Source organism: Xylaria bambusicola (genome assembly GCF_022495145.1).
Source record: "Xylaria bambusicola strain CBS 139988 unplaced genomic scaffold F5B22scaffold_99, whole genome shotgun sequence".
In the NCBI taxonomy this organism is placed as follows: domain Eukaryota; kingdom Fungi; phylum Ascomycota; class Sordariomycetes; order Xylariales; family Xylariaceae; genus Xylaria; species Xylaria bambusicola.
The window spans coordinates 3,225-22,361 of NW_025953652.1; the positions used below are offsets into that span (position 1 = coordinate 3,225).

A 19,137-nucleotide genomic window follows, 5' to 3' on the forward strand; every position below is an offset into this window, starting at 1 on the left:
CTAGGTACGTATACCTAGCCTAGAAAGGGTGATGTACAGTACTGTCCGGGGGTTTGATTGGGTATGATCTACCCGCTTATATGTCCATGTTGGGAGACAAATGTTACTTTGAAGACTTGAAGCAACTTGCAGAGACGGAGAATAGGATTCTCTCATTACCTTTGCTTCACCTATGTATCTTGCCTACGGAATGCATTATACTATATGTATGTACTTAATTAACTGAGTACCTACTGAAAGTAAGGCCAAGGCGAGAGGTACTTAACGTTGTAAATGGGTACTTACTTCATAGGGACCCGTCCCGCCGCCGTGGGTCAAGCTTAAATTGTATACAAGGGTACCTACCCACTATGTTATTTGATTGATACCTTTACTCTACACGACACGAAGTACAGTTGCACAACCTCAAGGCCTCGAAGCTGTATTATTTGCTCATAACTCTACAGCGTCAGTGTGCGTCAGTACTTGAATTGTCGGTGCCTAGTAAGTCCTTGCGGAGTACAAGATGTTGGAAAGCGCAGGGCAGGCACGGTATGCTAGCAGGTAGGGTAGGTACTGCAAGTAGGCGCGTCCTGCACAGGCCATCACAGAAGTGAATTGAGTGAATGTAAGGGATCTTGATACCTCGACCTAAGGGAGAGACAAACACTGTGACTCACAGCTGTCGCTTATCTAAATCAATTTCACATTTAACCCAGGTCTACTCTATAAGGATACCTACCTCTCACTGTGGCGTAGCCGAGTGTAGATAGGTAGGTATCGGGTTGGTTTCTTGTTTACTTACCTACATAGGTACGCAACCGAGTCTGGCTGCTCTTGACCTAGCAACAACAAACGCCTGCATCTTGATTCCCACTTTCCTCATCCTCATCCTTCTCAATCCCAGCAGCTTCAACTTCAGCCTCAGCCTTAGCCTCGGCCTTGATCGTCACACCCAGACTGGGATACTCGACAGCCCCGAGTTTCCTGTTTCCCCTGATTCCCTTGATTCCTTTGATTCCCTTGTCACCACGCCTTCCTGCTACTGAATCTCATGTAAGAAGCTGTGAAATGCCCAGCATGGACCAGTCTGAAGATCCACCTGTAAAGTCGGAGCCTTTGACTGAACCTGTCACTCCCACCAAGAATGGCGTCATCAAGGCTGAGCCCTCGGGTACATCATCTCTGTCGCACTTGCCCTCACGACCTGCTGCTCAAGCTACACCAGAACTTGCACCACGCTCCGGCGAGGAGAAATTGGGTCATGGCCACCCCGGCGAGGCCGATGCTCTTGAGCGTTTGTGTAATAACGAGGCACCGGACACACTCGAGAACGCCGTCTCAGTTGCCACTGGTTTTCTTGATCAACTACAGGATGCCTTGACTACTTGCGAGAGCCCGGAAGTCGACGTTTGGAATGAAACAATCGTCGGTCTCCAAGCGCGTACCGCACCAACACGAACCGTCGTGGGTGTTGTCGGCGATACTGGCGCTGGAAAAAGCTCCGTTATCAATGCTTTGCTTGACGAGGAAAGGTATGCCCGCTATTGCCCCTCCTTCATACATCATCCACACTCATAGACTATCCTAGACTTCTGCCAACGAACTGTCTGCGGGCATGTACCGCCTCTCCTACTGAGGTATCTTTCAACTACTCAGATGATCCCCAAGAACTGTATCGAGCCGAGGTCGAGTTCATCTCTGCCGATGACTGGATTCGAGAGCTGCAGATCTTGTTCACCGATCTTTTGGACGGCAGTGGCCAGATAGCTCGTGACGCCACTAAGACTGAAACCGATGCTGGAATTGCCTACGCCAAAGTGAAAGCAGTCTACCCGCAGAAGACTAGGGACATGCTTGCTCAAGCCAGCCCTCAGGACCTAGCTAACGAGCCAGCCATTCGTGCCATTCTTGGGACTACAAAGAAACTCGCAAAAGAGACGGCTCAAGGCCTCTATCAGGGATTGCAGCATTATGTCGACAGCAAGGAGAAATCAACTGGTACCGTTGGTAAGAAGGGGAAACCAGACACTTCTATGGAATATTGGCCGCTTATCAAGGTGGTCCGAATATTTACAAAGGCTGACGCTCTTTCTACTGGAGCTGTGGTGGTTGATCTGGTACGTTCCTGTACTGACTTTTGTTTGCTCTCTGGCCAGCTCTCTAAGGACTGCCTAAGATACTTACTTAGGGCACACCTAGCTCTGTTCCGTTGATATACACTATTTTCATGTATACACAGCTACTTATGGTCCGATACTGATAATTTTTCTTTCTATTAGCCTGGTGTTCAAGACTCGAATGCAGCTCGAGCAGCTGTAGCAGTGAACTACATGAAGTCCTGCACCGGTATCTGGGTTGTGGCTCCAATCACTCGCGCCGTTGATAATCAAACAGCAAAATCCTTACTTGGCGATTCTTTCAAAAGACAGCTCAAGTATGATGGAACCTATACGGCTGTAAGCTTCATCTGTTCGAAGGCAGATGATATCTCAAACGAAGAGGCTAGCAGAAGCCTCGGTCTCGAAGCCGAGTTCTCAGAATCTTGGAACGCCGCTGAAGAGATGGAGAAAACAGTAAAGTCATACCAGGCTCGTATTTCTAGTATCAAGGAGAAAAAGGCAATGATTTGGCAACAATCTGAGGAGTGCGACAATGATACCGACGTCTGGGAAGACTTGGAAACCCAACTATCAACAGGTGATACAGTCTATGCACCATCAAACCCCAAGAAGCGGCACCGAAGTGTAGAATCTCTCGAGAACAGTGAAAGCCGCATACCCCTGACAGAAGATGATATCGAGGATCAGCTATCGTCACTGAGAGCAAAGCGAAAGCAATTGCGAAAGGAGAGATCCTTATTCGATGCCGAGATTATTAAGATCAAGGAGGCTATTCGTGCGACTCAAGCAAAGCGGGAGAGGATTCTTGAAGACGTCAGGGCGAGTCTCATCCAGGGCCGAAACAACTACGCAAAAGGTGCTATCAAGGCGGATTTTGCGACGGGAATCAAAGAGTAAGGTACCCCTGCGGCCGTTGAATACACGTTTTTCTTTGATTGTAGCTAACATGACTAGACTTGACCAAGAGAACGCTGTAGAGGAAGATGATGCGGCATTTGACCCTGATCATGATGCTCGTGATTATGCTGAGATTGCCCGCAATCTTCCCGTCTTCTGCGTCAGCAGTCGTGCCTATCAAAAACTCAAAGGAAAGCTGGAGCGGGACGACTTCATGAGCTATGGTTTCCAATCGATCGAAGATACCGAGATCCCGAAGTTGCAGGAGCATGCAAAGAAGCTGACTGAAGCTCGCCGCATCAGTCATTGCCGCCAGTTTCTGAACGATTTGTCTCAGCTTATCAATTCGATGAAGCTATGGTCAGCTAACGATGACACGGAGTCAAATCTATCCGATAGTGAGAAAGACCAGGAAGAGAAGCACCTGCAGAAACTGCTGGACCAATTGGAAGAGGTATGTTGACTTGTCACATCCAGGTTTCATTTACGGCGATTACTGGCATGTATCATAAAATGAGAAAAGACAGGGCAATTGTTGGTGAACCCAAATCATGTAGCTCGAAAATTTAAATCACCACATTCCATGGTGTTTGTCGCACATCATCGCGACACTTCAACCCATGGTGTTTATTCGGCGATTACGGCGATTATTTACCGTTTATTCCACCATGGCGTTTATGACACAGTTATCACAGATATCACAGAATTCTCATTGTCCCTGTCAATCCGAAGCCATTTAACGCGACTGTGATAGCAGTGATATCATTGTGCCTTGGTCGAACACAACTAATGCTGTGCTACAGGATCTCCAATCGTCACTAAAGCGCTCGATAGCACTCATTCAGTCCTCTCTGCAGGAGCATATCTTTGATAATATAGCTTCAACTACGCCGTCGGCAATCGAAGCCGCTCCCAATACTGCTTATTCTTGGGGTGCACATCGAAGCGAGGGTGGCTTATTCTGGGCAACATACAAGGCAACAGTTCGCCGCCAGGGCGTTTACTGTGGTGCGTCTGGGCCTAGGGACTTTAATTCAGAGCTCTTTGATCCTATATCCCGACGCCTAGCAACTGGCTGGGAACGAGCTTTCCAGCGTTGCGTTCCACGTATACTGAAAGCCTTTGCAACGGAAGCGGTCGACGAGCTGAAGCAGTTTCATCAGACAGTGAAGGCTCGAGCGGAAGAGCGCCGAAATAGAACTGCTGGAATAGCCACTCTATCAAGCCAAATATCGGCGCATGCTCGAACTTTGGAAGCACTGCCAGGGGCTATGAACGAGAAAATGACGGCCTCTCAACGTGAGGCTAGCCGATCTTTCACCCCCGTCATCCAGGATGAGATGGGCGATGCCTACACCATCTGCACTAACGAGCATGGGACAGGTTCATATGCCCGAATGAAGGCAGCAATGTTAAATCATGTAGACACCGCTCGTCATACCATGTTCGACAACGCTACTGACGAAGTCAAGCATGAACTTGGGATAACGTGTCGAAGCGTGATGGAGGTAAGAGTTTCCACTGTCCAAGGTTCTGTGTGTTAGGGAGAGAACGTTTCTAGTTACTCAAAGCTGCCAAAAATTCCGCAATGATCTTGTGTCTAACATAACTTCTTACATTTGACTGTGTGCAGGATATTTGTGCGACAATTGACACTATCTTTACAACCATCACTTCAGAGTACAAGCGTACTTTAGGTGAGTAGACCAATTCAGCTTGCTCTCAGGGTATATGACTAACATTGGCCAGTGGGAGATACATCTTCCGGCATGCCGAAGATACTGACCCCCGATGAACTTGAGATGCGAAGCCGTGTGCACAAAGTTTTACTGGGTAGCAACACGACGTTCGCTCCCATCTTAGGTGAACCCGCTTGTGAGGTATCGCATAACGAGGGCGCCGAAAATGTCGAGTTGGAGGATAGTAAAGATATGGACGCGCTTATCCAAGCCGACATCCGAGATCAAGACTCGACCGATGAATCGTAGGACGGCTTGTCGGATCACGCCCAAACATATTGGTTAAAGTCTAAGTTGAAATCAGAGGCATAGTTTCCGAAAAACCTCTTACAAGAGAATCGGATCTGTAGAAACAGTTGTGCTCAAATTATGAGTTAACTGAGCAGTGTACCGCGCTGGAGATTGTTGCTAAAAATTGCAAATTTCCGAGCCGAACCTCAAAAACTACGAGAGGGGATTTGATTGGCTGACCTTAGCCCAAATGATAAAGGCGTCGAAACTGCGCTTAGAATTGCAAGGCCTGCGTGTATTTATACTGAAAGAAAAGAAGGAAGGAAATGGGTTCTACCAAGTCAAACGAGCAAAATGCCTAGGCCATTGATAGCCCACTATATTATTTATTAAAAGCAAGAAGGAGTGTTATCGCCAGTGTTATGATTAAGGTCTAATCACCGTACAACTACCTACGATTGATTGTTTGGAAGGAACAAGTATTTGAACGATGGTTTCGCCAACGTTTACTGAACTGGGCAGGAGGCGGTACGGGGACGCGAGGATCCCGCTCTTGGCTGCATATACTGGCACCCCATTCAGGTCCCGTGGCGGCAGACCATGGCGTCTCGCCAATCTTACTGCCATCTATCCATCCCTAGGTGTCCAGATAATTAAACATAACGAGAATGGTTGGCCGGATCCTCAAAGCGAAGACTACGATTATAAGGTTAGCTAGCTACTACTTCGCAAGATTGCTCCAAACAGTTCTTCGATTCTAGACCGAGCATCTAGCCTCTAAATGGCAGTCCACTGGAGCATGTATGCTAGCTAGCTCCCTCCTCGCTTATCCGGTTGGTTAACCGGCTCCCGTCAATGCCCCTTGTCGTCATCACCTCCACGGCACGCAAGTTGCAGTCCCATCTACTTGCGAAGAAAAACCGTCGGCTGTTATATGACTGGTCCGTTACGTAGCAGGAGCATCACACCACCGTGCGCTCCAATGCGAGATCCGCGAATACTCATGCTGGGGACGACGCAACGTCCATCCTCGGTCTAGCCGTTCCTGACTTCTCACCTTCAGGGGACCGTGGAGTACACATATATATATATATATCGCCAGGAGTAGCAGCAAGCTCCGTGGGCGACGTATGCCGTAGACTCGCGGGGGATATAAGTGGTGTGTAATTTATCCGGTCTTCTGGTTTCGTTACCTCTGCCTGTCGGCAGTCCGTCCTGTAAATATTCCGCACCACTAATCAAAGACGGCAGACTCATCATCCTATTTAGTTACGTAAAATGGAACTTATGTGAGGCTATATCGACCGGCGTTGAAGCGTCGGGCAACCTATTACACCTTGCCTTGATATTGGATTGTCAAGCGGTCCGACGCCTCCACGTTTTCCGTGCTTCCCGATCGGATTGGCCATAGAGGTTCTGGGGAATAGAGGAGCTCTTCTTCGTCCATTGAGAGATGGTGGCGTTATTCGATTGCATTAATAGCTATGGTGCTTTACCAGGCCATCTAGGGTTGGATATATATTGACATGGCGTTTCCACCATGTGTGCCGCTCTCATGAACTCTGCAAGGGAAATAATTTCAGAGTCATTGGTAAGATAGTTGCCAATAGCTTCATAATTCACACAGTATTAAATCAAGATGACGCTGGGATTTTGGGTGATTCTGGGGGCCATCAGTGTGTCAGTCCGACCAATATTCGCACAGAACTACCCCCTCGTCACAGACTCCAGATGTAATTGCTACCGAACAAACACATCGACGTCGCACTACTTCCGAAACCACAAGTTCTTCGATTTCCGGTCTCTATCGCAGTATGCCCGCGTACCAGCCCCGATAGACACAGCCCAAGGAAACGCAGACGCGCCCCCGTCAAGCCTGTACTTCCAATCGCCAGAATGGACGAACACATGGGCGATCCAGAACTGGAACAACAGCGCAATGATGGGCGGCGACTCGGACGTCACGGGAAGCGACGCAACGGTGCTCATGGTGAACTCGCCGAATAACATCTACATCCAGCACAACGACGACCAGAAGGCAGGTTCGAACACCTATCTCGTGATGCGCACCATGCGCCACGGAAACTTCCAGTCTGCGGCCGAGATCGAGTCCGGGTCTTACAATTACCAGTACCTGTCCATCCGCATGCTGGCTCGGACGAGGGGGGCCAAGGGCGCGGTCACGGCCATGTTCACGTTCCGCAACAACGACACGCTGGCGAAGGTTCAGGAGTCGGATCTCGAGATACGCACCGACGACCCCGTGCAGTACATCCAGTACACGAACCAGCCGAGCTGGAACGCGGACGGCAACATCCCCCAGGCGACGCGCAACGTCAGCTTACCGTCCAAGAAGGGCTGGAGTGACTGGCAGTATCATCGGATGGACGTGAGTGACATTCCTTTCTTTCGTCGCAGCGAGCTCCAGGTTGCTTATTCCGAGAGCACGGGAGTTCAACGCGCACGCACCTACATAGCCACGAAGAACACAACTAACCATCATCCTCGCAACTACAGTGGACCCCGGGATCAACAAGCTGGCTCGTGGACGGCAAGCTCGTGTCGACGATCCAGTTCCAAGCGCCGAAAGACCCCAGCCAGGTCATCTTCAACACGTGGAGCGACGGGGGCACCTGGAGCGGGAACATGACGGTGAACACGACGGCGGAGATGCAGATCCAATGGATCGAGATCGTCTACAACACCACCACCACCGGCACCGGCACCGTCCCGCCCGGTCCGTTCCCTCCTGGGTGGCCGACGCCCCAGAACTGCGCCAACATCTGCTCCATCGACCAGACCTGGAAGACCGGGACGCCCGTATTGGTGCAGAGTCCAGGGTGTATGACTTATTTCCTCGACTTATTCATCCCCTTTTCTCTTGCTTCTGTTTATTTTCTTGCTCGTGTATTGTGCTTCTATATATTCTTGAGCGCTATAGCTGACGTACCATTCTCGATACAGCCGCCCCCCCTCCCGGTAGCGGTGGTAGCAGCGGTGGCAGTGGCGGCAGTGGCGGTAGTGGCGGTACCGGAACCTGTTCGACGGCGAAATACGGACAATGCGCAGGGAAGAACTGGAGTGGATGCGGCCGCTGTGCCTCCGGCTCGACGTGCAAGTTTCAGAACGATTACTATTCGCAGTGCTTGTAGGCACTCCAAACCCCAAAAAAAAAAAAAAGAAAAGAATCCGACTGTCATTATGGCTATTTCGGCGCTGTTGTTTTAGCAAGGAAGCGAGTTACTTGGAAAGCCTACGGTATCCCTGTAGGGCATTTATCATATTGACATCTCTATGAATCGTCACACCTCTCCTTGTCTCATCCTCTATCTTCACCCCCGCTCCCCCCCCTCCTTTCCCAGTATAAAGTCGTGATTTCATCTCGGTAAATGATCGATCATAACGAAAACAGGAGTCCAACAACCCAAAAAATGCAGAGAAGAATATTAATGCTTCATGTAAATCGTGATCCAAAAACAAATCCAATCAATTCCAGAATTCCCCGCTCCTCCAAAATCGTCGTTATAGTTAGTACTGATATAACCCAAATGAAGGGATCTCATAAACGCCAGGTCCAAGCATCCTTTCCTATATATCGCACATATTTCTTGATTTATATCCAAAATTGATGTTATTTGTTGGTAAATCTTGTTGAAAGGTTTTTAAAAGGGGTATTTTTCGTTCGTAGGTAGGTAGGCAATTAGACCTGCCCCCTCCCCATCTCATCATCCGTCGCGGACTGGATCGGTCCCGGATCCTCATCGCGCCTGCTAGACCCGTGGCCTTCCCAGTCGTCCTTGCTTCCCCTGCTATCGCGGGAAGCAGTCTGTCGGAGATGCGCCGTGTGCGCCGCGTAATCCGGCCCCGGCTCGTATGGTGGGAGGTCCGGTTCTGCTGCTGGGACGATGGCAGGAGCCGGAGGAGACCTAGATCCAGATCGTGACGAAGATGAGCCGCCGCCGCCTCGTACCCCTGGTACGTACGCTTCTCTGTCTCCCTCTTCCGCGATCTTCTCTCGTTGCTCTGCCCTCGGTCCTGTGCGGAATTTACGGAGGAGAACGATCAGTACCCAGAGAACCCACATCGTGCCCGCGATGACAGCGTACGCGATTACCGCGGGCCCTTGCGTCCTGGCCAGCGCGAACCCGAGACCGCCGTTGATAATACCTAGTGTGATCCCCAGACGGCCCGTCCATAAATGCGCGTAAGAGACCCACGTGCGGCGCTTGAGCCTTTTGAATCGCCGATGATGCGCGACGCCGAGGACGGGCTGGATGAACAGCGCTACGAGGAGCGCGATGCCGATGATCGGGTGTGCGTTCGTGCTCGCCATGTCGAGAAGGCTCTTGTTCTCCGGCGGAAAGTGCACGATGCTCACAAGATAGAGCCCTAGGCCTGCGCCGGCGATGTACGTCGCGTACGAGAAGAGCTGGACGAATCCGTGCACGAAGAGTGCGGCGCGGCCGGGCACGACGCGCATGAGGATCGAGCCGAGCGGGAACAAGAATCCGAATGCGATGGCGGCTAGAGCGCCGTGGGCGGCAGGCAACGTCGTCATGAGGCCGTACATGTCGATGTAGTCGTTGATAGGAGAGCTTGGGGCATACCCGCCATTATTACCTGGGTTGTTTCCTCCGCCGTTGCCGTTGCCGCTGCCGCTGCCAGGGCCGAAGTAGCCGCTTCCGTTCCCGCCGCTGTCACCATTGCTGCCAGAGCCATCTCCGCCGCCGCTGTCGCCGCCATTGCTGCCGCCGCCGCCGTTACCGCTGTCATCGCCATCGTTATTATTATTGCCATCATCGTTGCTATTGGGGTTGGAGCTGTACGGATTACTGATGCCGCTACCAACTGGTGGGTTCCAAGTGGTTGGGACCCCGCCGAACTGCCGTTTCCCCTGGGCATCGACATATGTTGCAACTAAGATGAGTATTAGTGAGACGCTCGAGACGATGATCAACTTCGCCCTCTATGTCCATGAGGATGAACTTCGAGTAAAGGAGAGATGAAGTGATAATAGCGAGTCATTCGAAGATTGAGATTCTCCTTACCTAGACCAAGAAGGCCAGAGAGCATCACAGCTCTCCGCAGCAACACCGTCTTCATGATGCCGGCGTATGAACCCGAGTAGTCGAAAAGGTCCGGACTTTGAACTGGTCCCCTATACGACGAACGGGGCCCTGTTCGATCTGGATACCGTTCCGGGGGGTTCGACTCGAATATCCGCCTCGCGATTGGTGTAATAGGGGATTGATTGACTTATACGGTATCAATTCACTTTAACTGAAAAAGATATGTTCGCTTTGTCCCACGTAATCAATCAATCAATGCCTATTCAGAAGAAGCTCAGGTTCAAAACAAGAAAAGGTTTTCGGAATAAGTGGGAAGGTTTTCCGCAGTTGAGAGTGAGAAGTGACCAGAGTCTTTTGTGACATTACTAAACCAGTTTCCTTTCGACGGGAAAGGAAGAAAACAGGAAAGCTCTCTTTCCCACACACAACGTTTGAGGTAGGGGGCAAGGCAAGGTAGAGACGAAGGTAGACAGACAGGTGGAATGACTTGACACCTCCCTACCCATCCTCATGCCCATCCCGCCCCCAAACAGAGCCGACGGCGCCGACACAACTCAGAGGTGATGACGCAAGCCTGATCGCGGCGCACAGCAGGGAACATAGTATGTAACCACGATGGGCCGCCTTGCCTCGCCCAGTCGGAGGATTAGTTGGGGATGTTGCGCATTGTGTTCACATCTTTGCATCTCGGGGGAGCGGGCTGCTGTACGAGCGAGGTCAGAGACGCATGCAGCCTTTGATACTTTTTCTCGGGACCGAAGCGACTTGATCTCTATCACCGGTAATAGCAAAACTTGTGCGTGACAACGAGATACGCGGGATATGTATATAAGGCATCCCTGATCTCGGTAAGAAAAGAAAAGAAAAGAAAAGACTGCTAAGTGCATGTCATGCATATCACCCCCATGTGCGACTTTGTGGCGGCTTATCAGAGTCGGGCTGAGACGGGACAGGGAGGCACGTCGGCACCGAAGTCTGACCAGATCCCCGATTCGTTCCTAGATAGGCAGCGCGAGCGTGCCGATATTGCCATCAAGTGCCCGCTTACAATGTGATTGATCGTGAATCCAACATGGTTCTCACTCGGAGATGGAAATAAGCCTTAGACGCGAATATAAAAACCAGGCGTACAGCTGCTATTTCAGGAAGAAGAAGTATCATATAATTTCTCTCATTGATTATAGTTGGAGTGGCCTACTCCTACCTCCTCACACAGAATCATTTTCGTTCAGTCATTTGCCATGATCCTAGACATCAAGCAGCGTATACTTCCCCCCCACGTAAACGAACAAGAGAGTAAACCTAATAACTAAGTACCTACCTACCTACCTACTGCATCTACTCTAGGCACCTAAGCCATGCAAGCGTCCATTAACAAGATCTCCAGACCCCCTCTGACCTTTAAATCCATCCTCATTCCTTTATCTGTGCCAGGCGTCGAAAGGCGCAAACCTAACAATCAGGGCCCCAACCGGTGTAAACAAAAGTCCCGTTGCATCCTTCGTTTCAGCCTTGAAGCTGAGTTATAAGTAGGCAGGTAGGCAGGCAGGCTAGGTACATGATGCTGAAACCAACAAGTAAGTAAGTTAGGATGGGTAGGTAATCAGCATCAAGTGGTACCAGCCCACCACCATAAAGCTAGACGGAATAACCCAACACCGGAATAAGCCGAAGGCACGGCCTTTCAGTACCAGCCAAGTTGCATCCATCCCAGCATCTCCCCAGACCGTCCGTGACTCTGGTTTAAAGTTTTTCCACGTCTGTGCTTCCATGTGGATAATGTCTTCTTCGTAAAGTCCACAGAACAATGGCATAACCTACCCAAGAGGATAAATATGCAGACTTGGGCTTCTCAGATAAAACAGTACAGCACGTAGGGGTGGGTGTTGGTTGGGGCTAGAATAGATAATCGTGGGTATATTGTTCGGAAAGAGGACTGCCCAGGCAAAGGTGTGCATGACATGAGTGTATGTATGCATGTATATGTATGTACATCTAGATTGAGGAGCCTAGTGAACATGATGACCCTTGATTGTCCTATATACATATTTGAAGGGACGTCATGTGTACAGTTAAAGAGTGCCTGCTCTTGAACGACTTTCGTGTCAATTTTAGTATGGCGGAATGAGCTATACCCACACCGACTATGGAGTTAGCTGTTGCTGTTTTTTTCCGGGGCAACTCAACTGTTTTGGAAGCGTTTGGCCATGCGTGTCATGGCATGATTCGGGAGTTTTGAGAGACCACGGAGCATAATGGAAAGCAACGAAAGACTAGCAAATCATTACGGAAATCACATACGAAAACAAATAGTTATCAACGCAAGTTGTATTTGTTAAAAACAATGACCAACCGCAAGGCGCATGTGTGCAGACATAAAAACTGAGTTTGCGACTTCATCAAGGCCTGTTTTGAGCATCTATTCCATTGATCCACCACCTCGAAATGCGAGCCGAGCTGCACGAAAACCTCCAACCATGTACTTGAGTATGCCGAAAAGGGTATATTGCGAGGATCCACGAGCCGAGGTGAGAAGACACTGTGGGAAATGCACGCCGAGCAGTAATCAAACCACATTACAAAGGCCAACACAGCTGCACTGCAACGACTTCCATCAAGCCCCGCGTCATTAGAGAGGAAAATGCTGCCAGATTGCCCCTTAAAGAGACGAGATTCGACCAAGTCAGAGCAGGTCAAAAGAAGAAAAGAAAAAATCATAATAGGAAATCGTCGGTGTCTCTAAGTGCGATTCACCATTTCACCCAGAGCGCCAGCTTTTTTGGTGCAACATGACCGTATAAAAGGCAACGCAACGAGACAGCACCAGGCGCCAACAATCCAGTGCTTTGACTCGGTCGCAATGTCTTGAAGTCTCGTGACCATAAGAGCAAGTTCATAGACGGCATCAAGACGTTCAAGTTCCATCCGACCATTCGAAAATCAATGCAGCAAAACCGGAGATATCGATGCATGGGTCAACAATTGACCGGGCCGTAACGCCAGAAACGCAGGACGCCGTGATGCAAAATGTGCAAAGAAGGATCACTGTGACAGGTCAGCATTATATCCTACTATAGAGAAGGAAGTCTTTGCTGGTGAAGCTGAGCATACCTGAGGTCCAAGTCCACCGGGAGGGCCCTGATGAGCGCTACCACCGAAAGCGCCGCCAAAGGCACCAGGGCCAGGAGGGCCAGCGGGTCCAGTTGGACCCGGAGGGAAATAGTGGGGAGGGGGAGGAGCAGGGCGATAAGGGGTGCCGACACCCGAGTTATTCTGCGATCGGCCCCAAGATAAGCGAACTCGTGAGTTTCCGATGGGATAGCCCTGCATCTGATTGATAGCCATCTCTGCAGCATGCCGATGGACAAATTGAACAAATCCGCAGCCCTTTCCAGGGGGAATCTTGACGTAGGTGATTTCTCCAAAACCTTGGAAGAATGAACGTAGCTCATCCTCGGTAACGTAGCCAGATAAGCCACCAACGAAGACGGTCGTGTTATTCGGGTCGGTGAATTGGTTCATCGCCATGGGATTGAAAGTTCCAGCAGGTTGGTAGCCATAGGACTGTTGGGGCTGGGCCATCCAAGGCGCCGCGCCACCCATCGCACCGTGATGAGGAGCTTGAGGAGCAGGCACCATTTGTTGAGCGCCGCCGAACTGGTTATAATGGTTTCCCTGGTGGCCGCTATCATCAAAATTAGTCAACTGAATTTGTTACAGAGGATATGGGATACACACCGATTCTTAGGAGTGGCGGGAGACACGCGCATAGGCCTATTACCACAATAGACGCCTTGCATCTCAGTGAGTGCACGCTGCTGGTCCTCTTCGTTTGAGAAGCGTACAAATCCATAGCCGCGAGACTGCCCAGTCTGCTGATCTGTCATGATCTTTGCTGATTTGCAGGATGGGAACCGGTTCTGAAAGAGGGCAACAAGGACAAACTCATTAACCTCGTGCCCGAGATCGCCAACAAAGATGGAATACTCGGGGCTACGATCATCACGACGATCAACCAATCCGCCACCAGAAGCCCAGTTGAGGCGGAACAGTCTGTCGGTATTGGGGATGGGGGATCCATTCAGCTGGAGAGCCTTTTGGGCCCCTTCAGGGGTGGAAAACTCGACGAAACAATAGCCAGCATTGCTGTTACTTGTCAGCTAAGATGGGTCACCTAATTGGAAGGCAGGAGAGAAAGCTAGGAGGTGGGTGCAAAATCGACATGAGATTAAGGTCAGATACATACCCAGAGTGTCGATCACGAATGATTTTTACTTGAACATTCTCATTCATGGCGCTATTGTAGACAGTGCGGATGAAGTTCTCGTCCATCCATGGTGCAAGTTCACCCATCCTATATCTTGTTAGATTTTCATCATGTTATTGAAACCATCGACGTACCATAGAGTTTGGCGTGCAGAATCATTCTGGAACACTGGGGCCATTTCGCTGCCTCCCTGTCCATTAGCGGGAGGGATAGGGAGCCCAGCGGGGTTTACACCAGGCGCCCCTTGAGAGCCAGCGTCACCTTGGGATCCAGAGCCATTCGAGGCTGGCTTGCCATTAAAAGAATTGAAGCCGTCCATAATGCCTTGAGTGGAGGTTAGTATAACAACATGTCAACGGGCGGGGTTGTCGCGAAACAATCAAGGACAGACAACTCATAGACGGAGAAATGAGCACTGCCGATGATAGGCGACCTTATGGGGTATATTTGATGTGTGAAGCTTTACTCACTAGGTAGAGATAATTGAGATAACCACGAAAGTAGGTGAGAATCAAACTTAGCAGACCTGACTCCTATATTAGTAAAGGTACGACCAGGTAAAGAAGTACTAGACAATCGACAATTTCAGGATCAAGGTGTTAATATGGATTGTAGAATTTAGAATGCTTTGTGCAACTGGTAAAGTAGCAAGTTGTACGTCGAAACACGGCCACTGGCAGATGAAGGAAGGGTAACGAGTTGGGCAATCAGTAACCATACGTTACTAGTTCTTCAGATCGAGAATTTGAACCATCACTCATAAATTTGGGATAGCAATATTTGCGCGCTTAAAAGAAGCCGAGCACGGCACATGTGGTGTTTGGGTCGGGGTAGAATGCTGATGCTGAAAACCAAAGATGCAGAGCCAATAATAGAGAAATCAGGTTGTGAGGCAGGGTAATGAATAGTTTAGTGGAGTGAAAAGAGAGCCATAGTAATCAGGATAAATTGTAACACGTCTGGTACTAGTGGAATGACATAATATGGAATTGGGAAACTATTGCAAGGGCTCAATCAACTCAAATGAGCATTTGTGAGTAGGGGATTGATGCAGGTGTGTAGATTTAGGCCCATTAGGTCTCTTTTGAGACGTTGATGTTGAGCTCCTTCAATGTGTTCAATAACATCTCAAACTAAGATGTGAAGGTCTGTGCACAGCGAACGATAACAGGAAAAAACTCACCTAGAGCACACCTGGGGACGAAGAAAGGTAAAGTCTAGATGATTGAAATGCTTGGGATGCGTAGTCTGTCAAGGCTGGGGGATAGTAGAGACCGAGCTAGGATTTTGCAACTTGCAGAGTGCGTCTGTGAACAACAGAACGCCGAATTAGCACATGATAGTACAAAGGGAACAACCAAAAGTAAGGGGCGACGCAGTTGTCAACAGTAGGGAGAATAATAGAAAAGACAACATCCGGTAGTTTGAACATAGTTGATAGTTGAACATGTAATTATGCAAGGCTTGTCTAGCATAGATAGCTCAAGAAAATAGACAGACATGCTGCTTTCCGGCGATGTTTGGTATAGGTGTACAGGTCGACCATGATACCAAGATTACACTCGCAATATAGTGAAAACGAACAAGATGTGGCATTCTGGAAGTAGGAGAAAAAACAAATCAAAACTCTTGGGTGGAAAGGTGAAATATTTTGATAGACTCAGGAAAATGGTTGATAGTCTGAACTCACCTGGCTGAAATAGATCAATTGACTGATATCCAGATCGTGCAAATCAGTGAGACCAGCAATCAACGCCGACGCCCGAAGTCCGAATGCAGAATCGAACGCAAACGATAGCAATTGGAGCCGAGTCTAAGGTCTAATTTTCGTTTCGCCAACCGGATACAAGAGGATACTTGACGAAGGAGATGAAACCGAGAGGTTAAGCCGTGACTAAATCTAACGTAGGTACTGAATAATTGCGTAACCTGGGAAAGAATGTGAGCATTATGAAACCATGCCTTATGGTAGCTGAAAGCAGCTCTCAAATAGTGTTCAAGCTCCGTTGCGAATGGTCGGTCGTGTAGCGGGCTTGACAAGACCACTTATTCTGTCTCGGCTTATTGACCCCTCAACTGTACAAGTCGATGGCCTGAGGAGTGAACATATTATGAAGACTTTCAAGAGCTTCAGCGAAGTTGTTTGCCTATAACGATCTAGGCTGCTAGCTCGGATCCAGAGTTCATTTGAGGGGTGCTTTTCAAAGTTCTGAAAAAGGTTGCAGCCAGTGCCAGTTGCATTGCAGGAAGCCGCTGGAACGATGTTAGCTAAGTGAAAAGAAAGCAGAGAAATGTAGTCAAAGTGAGGATGTCTCGTATTCGGCATGACATTCTAACAAGAGCCTGGCAGTGTGACTGGCAGTAGCGCCTCACCAAGATTTTGGCCCAATTCAGAGAGACTAGCAGGAAACGTTCCTCAAACAAGCGGAGACTTTACTTACCCCATTGTATACTTTGACATGTTGGTAGATATCCAAAACAGTAATTCAATTATTCCCTGTGTTGCAGTAGCAAACCTAGGGACAATCTTAATTGGTTTTGTTGTGCATTATCATCCCCAAAATATTATGCTTCTGCATAAGAACGAATTGTATATCCCCAATATAGGCTAAGAAAAGATATGGCCCGGGATTCGAAGCTTCTTAATTCGCGGCTGCCGATTGAACTAGAGGAGGAGCGCATGGAGTCGACGTTGTTGCATTTGCCGGGTGCTTAATCGATATCTTCCTTCCTCGGTGGTAGATTGGAAGTAATCCGAAAAGGCTTTGGAAAGACATCGACTGGTCCCAACTAGTCCCTAAGCCGTCAACGGTAATGTTTTCGGCGCATCGGCCGTTGTTCCGTCGCCTTTTCTCTCAGCAAGGAATAAAGCATCAGGGCGCAAATGGGCAGCGGATTCGAGAGTGAGTTTGCAAAGTGTGCCACATCCAATCAATTTTGTGGTAGTGTGCCTCTGTGCGCGTCGGTCTCGTAAGAAGGCAATACGCGGGCGATTTGGAATTGGGTAGGATTGAAGTGAGATCGTAGTGGGGCCGAGGTGGAAGGCAAGCTGGATATGCTTTGGCGGTGCGGTCGAGGGTCGACACGATGATTAAACAATAAGTGTTGCAGGTGATGAGCAACAAGGAATCGCAAGATTCGCACAAAGCGACGAGAACTCAAGGATTGGCGGCGCCGTGATGCGCTGTCGAGACTCTTCGGCCTCAAGAGGCCACCTTGGAGCCCAGTAGTGGGTATGGAGCTAGCTTCGATGACGCAGTTTTGGGGGCGACGGTCCAATGCCGATCATGACCCCAAACAGAGGTGCCATTGGACTGGTCGCTTCGACGCAGAGCTGAATTGCCGTAATGAAGACAAGCGCAAAAGCAACATGATGGTAGTCGCGCATTGTCTCGAGGGTTGCTTCGGAGCTTGAACACTAGAGAGAGAGAGGGCTGCGCAAAGGGCAGAGGTGCAAGAGGGGCCAAGAAAAAGAGGGCGACTTACTTTTGGGCACCAATCGGAACAGAGTGGAAAGCAGCAGGGAGGTAGTAGTAGGGTCCGGGATGAACTCCAACGAGGATCGAGGTCACAACGCAATTGTTCAGTTGAGATGGAATAAAAAAAAGGGACTCTCAGAGCTCGACGTGGCCGTGCGATAAGGTGCTAAGGACTAGAATGTAATGACAAGAAAAGCTGGGTGGGCCTTCTAGCTGGGCAACGATGCGACAATAGAAGGACGGAAATCCGAGTTGGCCGCGCACGCGCACACACACACAACACAATACAGCCAGACCTGGGTACGAAACGATGCTCTTGACACAGCGCGCGCAACCGACAAAACCGCGAGAAGCAGGCGGGAGGAGGGGGAGACAGTGGTGAGACTAGGGTTGAGAGGGGGAGGGAGCGGAGGCGAGAGAGGGAGAGGGAGAGAAAGAGAAGAGAAAAAAGGGGACTCGGAGGGAATTGAGTAAGTGGTAAGTAAGTAAGGAAGTAAGGAAGTAAAGAAGTGAGTGAGTGTGTGAGTGAGTGTGTGCGTAAGAAGAGAGGAGAATAAAACACGAGCAAGAAACGCAAAAAGCAGACGACAGACAGGCCAGGACAGGACAACGATGGTGCTGGTTTGGGTTGCGGGTTTGGTGTGGATGTGTAAGTGGGAAAAAAATGATCGAGGGTGGACTGGACTTGGGCCAGGTGGGCTAAACCGAGAGCCTAGCGTAAGGCCGAAGCCTCTGGCGGCCGCATGCACACGGACACAAGAGGACGACGCCCACTATAACGACAGCGCTATACTGGGTACCTAGGTGGCCTGTAATGCCTGTATAATGCCTGTAATGCCTGCACTACAGCTCTCACTGTTCTTTAGGTACCTAGATACCTACCTAACCTACCTAGGGCTACCTCTACTTACCTAGGTACCTACGTAGCACCGTACCTTGGAGGGTACATGTAGGTATCTTGGGTTGTAGGGCAGGGCAGAAGATGGGGTAGAAAACCTACCTAGGACAAGCCAGTGGAGCAGGCACACACACTCTCTCGAGACTCTCTCCGGGCTGTCTTTTTAAAGGTCTTTTGGAGAGGGGCGCAAGCTCTCCGGCGCAGCTTAGGTGCCTCCACTGCCTACATAGGTACCTACAGTAGGTAGGTAGGTAAGTAACTTACCTGGTAGGAGGTTCACTAACGGGGAGCTGCTACCTACTTCCCTCTACCTAAGTACCTACCTACCTACCTAGGTAGACAGTAGGTATGGGCAGGCATCCAAATAGGTACTCAGGTGCCTACATATGTACACCTTATGGAGGCATCTTCTTTACCATCACACCCATTCACTACGGTACCTACCTTGCTACCTT

General features: G+C 49.7%; 5 protein-coding genes across 5 annotated transcripts; 2 read left to right on the forward strand and 3 right to left on the reverse strand.

Moving 5' to 3' along the window:
• The first annotated feature begins 368 nt into the window (after positions 1-368).
• Positions 369-5,517, forward strand: F5B22DRAFT_631257 (uncharacterized protein). Its single transcript, XM_047976611.1, has 7 exons — positions 369-1,514; positions 1,571-2,099; positions 2,262-2,995; positions 3,057-3,453; positions 3,803-4,507; positions 4,633-4,696; positions 4,749-5,517. Exons 1-7 carry the CDS (start codon positions 1,051-1,053, stop codon positions 4,985-4,987), a joined length of 3,132 nt encoding a protein of 1,043 aa, XP_047824794.1. The 5' UTR covers positions 369-1,050; the 3' UTR covers positions 4,988-5,517.
• Positions 5,518-6,608: 1,091 nt separating this feature from the next.
• F5B22DRAFT_662766 (concanavalin A-like lectin/glucanase) lies at positions 6,609-8,633 on the forward strand (the record flags this gene model as incomplete). The annotated part of the gene is made up of 3 exons (XM_047980473.1): positions 6,609-7,358; positions 7,487-7,809; positions 7,953-8,633. 3 exons carry the CDS (start codon positions 6,609-6,611, stop codon positions 8,119-8,121), a joined length of 1,242 nt encoding a protein of 413 aa, XP_047824795.1. The 3' UTR covers positions 8,122-8,633.
• Position 8,634: 1 nt separating this feature from the next.
• F5B22DRAFT_581172 (uncharacterized protein) lies at positions 8,635-10,066 on the reverse strand. The gene has a single exon (XM_047973265.1). It carries the CDS (start codon positions 9,537-9,539, stop codon positions 8,670-8,672), a length of 870 nt encoding a protein of 289 aa, XP_047824796.1. The 5' UTR covers positions 9,540-10,066; the 3' UTR covers positions 8,635-8,669.
• Positions 10,067-12,017: 1,951 nt separating this feature from the next.
• F5B22DRAFT_581132 (uncharacterized protein) lies at positions 12,018-12,918 on the reverse strand. The gene is made up of 2 exons (XM_047973264.1): positions 12,340-12,918; positions 12,018-12,167 (listed from the first exon to the last, which is right to left on the reverse strand). Exon 1 carries the CDS (start codon positions 12,754-12,756, stop codon positions 12,355-12,357), a length of 402 nt encoding a protein of 133 aa, XP_047824797.1. The 5' UTR covers positions 12,757-12,918; the 3' UTR covers positions 12,018-12,167; positions 12,340-12,354.
• A 95-nt stretch (positions 12,919-13,013) lies between these two features.
• Positions 13,014-14,624, reverse strand: F5B22DRAFT_640541 (RNA-binding domain-containing protein; the record flags this gene model as incomplete). The annotated part of the gene is made up of 5 exons (XM_047977863.1): positions 13,014-13,106; positions 13,150-13,723; positions 13,777-14,184; positions 14,285-14,392; positions 14,440-14,624. The coding sequence occupies 5 exons, from the start codon at positions 14,622-14,624 to the stop codon at positions 13,014-13,016; spliced, it is 1,368 nt and encodes a 455-aa protein (XP_047824798.1).
• Between the last annotated feature and the right edge of the window lie 4,513 nt (positions 14,625-19,137).

Excerpts from the sequence above, each read along its gene's own strand:
- F5B22DRAFT_581172 (XM_047973265.1), bottom strand. The coding sequence starts at position 9,539 with ATGTACGGCCTCATGACGACGTTGCCTGCCGCCCACGGCGCTCTAGCC.
- F5B22DRAFT_631257 (XM_047976611.1), top strand. The coding sequence starts at position 1,051 with ATGCCCAGCATGGACCAGTCTGAAGATCCACCTGTAAAGTCGGAGCCT. Across the intron at positions 1,515-1,570 it reads GCTTTGCTTGACGAGGAAAG|ACTTCTGCCAACGAACTGTC; the intron begins GTATGCCCGCTA and ends AGACTATCCTAG. Across the intron at positions 2,996-3,056 it reads TTTGCGACGGGAATCAAAGA|ACTTGACCAAGAGAACGCTG; the intron begins GTAAGGTACCCC and ends TAACATGACTAG.
- F5B22DRAFT_581132 (XM_047973264.1), bottom strand. The coding sequence starts at position 12,756 with ATGATTTTTTCTTTTCTTCTTTTGACCTGCTCTGACTTGGTCGAATCT.